This window comes from Apteryx rowi, unplaced genomic scaffold (genome assembly GCF_003343035.1).
Source record: "Apteryx rowi isolate R43461 unplaced genomic scaffold, aptRow1 scaffold_55, whole genome shotgun sequence".
Lineage (NCBI taxonomy): Eukaryota > Metazoa > Chordata > Aves > Apterygiformes > Apterygidae > Apteryx > Apteryx rowi.
The window spans coordinates 1256481-1262189 of NW_020450816.1; the positions used below are offsets into that span (position 1 = coordinate 1256481).

General features: G+C 42.2%; 1 protein-coding gene across 1 annotated transcript; it reads right to left on the reverse strand.

Annotated features, from left to right (window-relative positions):
• Nucleotides 1-960: 960 nt before the first annotated feature.
• On the reverse strand, nt 961-4728 carry NDNF (neuron derived neurotrophic factor). Its single transcript, XM_026081443.1, has 3 exons — nt 4541-4728; nt 3404-3528; nt 961-2354 (listed from the first exon to the last, which is right to left on the reverse strand). Exons 1-3 carry the CDS (start codon nt 4726-4728, stop codon nt 961-963), a joined length of 1707 nt encoding a protein of 568 aa, XP_025937228.1.
• Between the last annotated feature and the right edge of the window lie 981 nt (nt 4729-5709).

Here is a 5709-nt window from a genome sequence, read left to right on the forward strand (position 1 = left end):
AGGACAACTACAGGTCTTTTGCGCTGTCCTATTCCTTTAGCATTTGTATCACAGCAGTCCCAATGTATGCCTGAAATACCTCTCGTTCAATGTCCTGTGCTCTCTTGCAGAATTTTAACCACTGACTCTGTAACATCAGTAATTCTTCCAGACTTCAGTCACCTTGTCCCAAAACACTAAGAACAACAACAACAAAGAGGCATGTCCTAGCTGAATTCAGTTTAAGTTTCAGGATGCCTGTTTTGTTCCCAAGTCTATTTCCCCCCTTAGAATGTCAAGAAAAAAGAAACTGTATAATCTAATATTTTTAATTTTATGTACAGGAATATAATGTTATGGCAACTTTGTACATGAAATACATACAGTATTTAAACATGAAAATGAACTAGGTAAGAATTTACATTAGCAGTGAAACTGATTCATGTGCAGCCCAGTTAATACTTAGTTTAGATGTGTATTTTAAGGGAGAGAGATTTTAATAGTTTACAGTCATAGAAACATAAACATTTAAAACAAGACTCTATAAAATAATTTACAGAAACCCTACCATCTACACTGGGAGAAAGGGTGTGTGGCTGTGTGTTTTGTGTGTGAATAACAAGGTAGATGACTGATTTATCTCAGGCTTTTAAGTAATAAAATAATTTAGAAGCAGTTCATGCAATATGGAAGCAAAGGCGCCCCAGTTCCTTCAAGGTTTCCTGCTATCTTGGACATCTATTGAGCATCACATGTGGGTCACCGGACACATGATAATACAACTGCCAGATGCTACCAGAGAGCACCAACCTCAGTTCCTCCAAACAATTACTTATGTAAACATAAATATACAAGTTGATATCTTTTCTACACAGTACAAATAAAGGTCACAACTCCTCAGCTGTGCAAGTAGTCAATCTGTATACTTAAAGTAGGATAATGTTCAGATTAGAGTTCCATATATTTCTAGGTACAGGGGCACTAACAGAACTTCCTTGTTTTCACCAATTTGCTCTGATATTTAACAGAGTGCCCTCCATGCCCTATGACGTAAACGTCCAGCAGGTAGGATTTGCCAGGCTGCAGGCCTCGAATTGTCTCTGTGGTAACTGCTTTCTGTATATTCTGGCTGTGAAAGTATTTACAGAGAACCTTTTCTGTTTTCTTCCTTGTATCTGGACCCAAGCATTGATTCTGTTCTCTTTTCTTCTGTTCCTCATTATAATTATCATCCACTTCCTTTTTGTAGATGCAGAATTTGTTTCTCTCTTGTGTCCCTAGCCATGCCACTGTGACAGAAGAACATGTGCGAAGTTTGTCGAAGGCTTTGATTCTCATATCTTCAGGAAGAGAAGGAAATGACTGCTTATTAGGCCTTGTTGTAGCCAAAATCTTCAACATGGAAGCACCTTTTTTGCTTCCTTTCAGCCTAATTAGATATTTAGCTTTTGCTTTTCCTCGAAGCTGAAACTGCCGTACACCCTCAACATTTTGAGACAAGAGAAGTTTTCCATCTCTTCTAACTTGGATCTGAACAGCATCCAGGCACGAATGAACAGAGAAGGTGACTTTTTGGTGAGATGAAACAGGAGCAAACCGTAGAAATTTCGCTCCCTTTCTCTTGATAAATACATCTGTTACTTTGCCATCCTTCAGTTCAACTGTCTTCTGTTTAGCCTCCTCTTTCGTTCTGGCAAAGGTGCCAACATATGCGGTGCTCATGTTAGTGTTAGTATTTACTGCAAACATGTCAAAGTAGTACTGCATATCAGGTTTCAGATCAGACACTGTGAAGATGTTCTTGTTCCCAATGCAAATCTTATGCAGATCAACTCTTGGCTTTGAAGACATTTGGCGCCCAAACTTTGACGATGATTTTAGGAAACCACGTTCTTTGCCCGAGTTGGTGTCTGAAGGGAAGCCAAAATGGGCAAAGTCAAATGGACTGAAGTCCAGACCGGGTTTTGGAGCCATCATAAAGGCATCATCAGAACTGAGTTTGGCTTCAACAGCACAAAGGCTTTTGAAATTGTGTTCTTTATTGATGACTATGCAATACTGAATTGGCTGTTTCAGTAATGAGGCGGTGGGACTTGGTTTCCATGCTAGCGTCACTGTTGTACGTCCCAGAGAAGTGACATCAATTCTGGGATCATAAGGTAATTCAGGATAAGGTTGGTCTGATTCTGGAGTAGTGGTTGCATAAACTTTAAAATGTGTATCCTTCTCTGTTGACAGCAGATCTAGTTGGTACAAACCAGATGGGGAGCTAGAGGACACAAAATACTCAACATCGTTGCCTTTGTAAGAGAACAGCTCTGTGCCTTCTTCATTAGTAATCTGCTGTTTCTGCTGCTCAAGAGGTTCTGGTTCACCTAGATTGTAAGCAAAGAAAGACATTTATACAGACATGCAAAGATCTGCAAATATGAGAAAATAAAACTCTAAAAGACTCTTCTGTGTAAAATACAAAATGAGATAAAAAGGAAGGTTGTATCTTCTGAGGAATATATAATCATTACTTCTGTCACATCAGACAGGTAAGCTGGTTTGGCACCCAGGTTAAAAAAAATGCAATAGAAATCACATCTGACCAGTATTAATGAAGCCTCATAGATGGTGATTAATACCCTCCATTAGGCTACTTCAAGCACCCATCTTGGAAGTGCCCTACAGTTCCCCAGGAGGCACCAGCTCCACCATCCGTCTCTGGGCTTGGGCCCTTAACTTTGGTCCTTTGAGCCACTCTAAACCCATATGCCTAAGTACGGTGAGGGCAGAGGGTGGCTATCCCGATACAGTCTGGTGTGTATGGCACTTAGCACTTGCATAAGAGGTTCTGGAAGCCAATGACATTTTCTCTCCCAAGTAGGAATTATATTACTACCTTCAAATAAGCTTTAAGTGTGCCTACAAATGAGTCCTCAAAGGAGCAAGTTCAGCCTTGCTGGAATGCAAATCCCCTTCTCTTCAGTTCTTGTGTACGCAGCCCCCAGCAAAGCCCCCAGTGAAACTGAGTTAGGCTGGGCAAATGGTTTGTTTGTGGCAGCATCCAGTGCAGTCTATAATCATACCCTCAGCTTTTACATTTCATGTTACTGCTGTACCAGATAGAGCTCCCACAGGTCTTTTCATTAATGCACTTCTTAGTTTTTCAACTTTTATTTTCTGACCTATGTATGCTTAGTTCACCAGAAACTGATTTAACTCAAGCACAGCTCTTCTCATGTTGCTAACTGCTGCCAGTTTTCTGCACAAAGTCAGGACTGGGGCTGAAGATCCAAACAGTGGGAGATCACAAACACAGGCCTGCTGTGAAACTGTCAGCATCACACTGAGACTGATCTGAGAGCCTTTGAATCCTCTGAATCCAGGAGAAAAGCAGGTCTCTGAGGTGCAAGGGAAGTCTTTGATGGTTTGTTACCTGAACCTTCTCCACTGGCTTCCTCTGGGAGCTCTTGCACACTCAGTTTCCACTCCAGAGGGGCATCGCATGGTGTCACTGTCACTGCTAAGGGAGTGTTGTCCTCTTCAACCACAAAGAAATACCTAGGGGAAGGTTAACAGACCCATAACATTAATAAACCCTGATAGCAGTCAACCATCAGGGGCTGACTTTACATTATCAAGGTCCATCTTGGTGGGGCAACAGAGACAAAAGTGTTGCTTACAGGCAAGAGCATGCATATATGGGGGGGTGCATGGAAAGGATGGTGGGCAAGAGCTAAAGAGATGGGGGCTGAAGTCCCCCCACTAAGATGGTGCTGCAGATTTCACACTCACTTGTCAAATCATGGCAGAGGGGTTTCTCGCTTCCTGCCCTCCCCTCCACCAGCTCCACTTCTTACCCCTGCCTTAACTATATAAGATATCAGTGGTCACAAAGGTATAAATGAGGGAAACGGGATCTTTCCTGAAGCTTAGGGGTATGCTCTTCAGCACAGGTGAGGCTTTTTACGATATATCTGGGTAAGGACCCTAGAAGCATATATAGATTCAGCTGTCTCCCTTTTCCTCTCCTCCCCAAAGCACTATATGGCATTTATTATAAAATGTTTCTCATCTGTGAAAGCTTAGGGAGGCGTGTGATATGAGGAGGGAAGTGGCAATGTTGGTCTTCCCTGAATTCTTTGGAGCCTCAGTTTCTTCTCCAGTCTAACCACAGTATTTTCTAGCCCAAAAGGGTGAGGCTGGGAAAGGGGAGTTCAGTCTGGACCGGCTTATGCTGCTTCTTTAAAACACAAAATTAAATAATAAAGAGGGACAAGTGTTGCGGGGCAACCCTGTAGTTTCTGATTTCCTTCTCCCTCCCTTTGCCCTCAGACATGGTTAGTGGCCCCACTTTAGGAAACATCTATGGTCTGTGGAATCTCTGGGCTTATGCTGCAAATCAAATAAATTGGATAGAATCGCCGTCAGGGAGGCTGAACTGGGAAGAAAACTTGCACAGTTACTTTACCAGACAGGACACTAACATCTGTATTTTTATTTGAATCCAAATTTTGGATCCAAACTACTAACTCCAAAATACAACTCTGTCATTTAAACTGGACCAAAATACCTTTTAGGTGTGTCTCGGAAGAGATAGCTGCTAATTTCAGCTCCATCTGGGATTACTGATGAATCATGAAAAAACGCTTTGTCCCGGATCTGCATTTGGAAGAGCTCCTCATCTCTGGTAGGCAACTTCTGTGTCCTTGAGCTGAGTGGCAGCAGCAGCAAAAGCAGAGCACAGTGAAGCAGGAGCATCCTACAGCGACAGAAGGGATTCCCACCTGATGATCACTGAACGAGACATGCAGCAGACGCTGCCTCCAGCTTGACTCATTCTGGTGAGTGCGACTGCAGTAACGCAGTGGGTTTAGGCATGACTCACAGTCACAGACTTGACTAGCCGCAAACCAGTGTAGATCCTATGGGTTGATTTAGTGCCGCCAAAGAGCTTACAACAGTCTTCAGCAAATCATACGTAAACTAATGGTAGCAACCAAACCTTTATGGTAAAATGATATGGTAAAACCAAACTTAGATGTGTTTCAAGGCTGTAGAATGCAGGGTGGGGGGAGGGGGCTTAAAAAGGGGTATGGGCTTGAAAGGCCTATTCCACCGCTGAAATGCAGACCTACCTATAACAATGTGCCCTCCAGGCACTTCACAGCTTGCAGGAATCTTTAACACCTACTGCCATACAAGCACTGGGAATATATATCATAAAGCTTGCATTGTAAGAAGGGTTAGATAAAAGTACGTAAATAAGATTTTTGCATCTCAAACTGTAATTGAAAGCAAGCCCACACACTGGTTTCAAATTGGTATCTCCCTCTCCTTAACAAAGAGCAAGAACCTTGCACATATTTGGAAGAGCTACAGTTCAGGGTTTTGCCACAGCACAGAGCAGATGCAGGGTACATTGACTTCACTTTCCTTAGGAGATTTTGGTTGGGCTTCCAACAATCCTTTTGAAAAGTAAATATTTCCAGTGAAATTGCTCTTTATAAAAATAGTGAATTAGGAAAGTATGTGCTATAATCCCCCGCATATTCAAAGCACATTGGTATTAGCATGCAATTCAGCAGGGCTTAATCCTCAGGTCTGATGGGAATTCCAAAACACAAAAGCAGAGAATCCCTTACAAATTAGGCATAATAATTCATAATCTCAGCCTTTCATTATTATGTCTACAACTAGGTCAGTAATGACTACCCTAAGATATACAGTGGGATACACCAT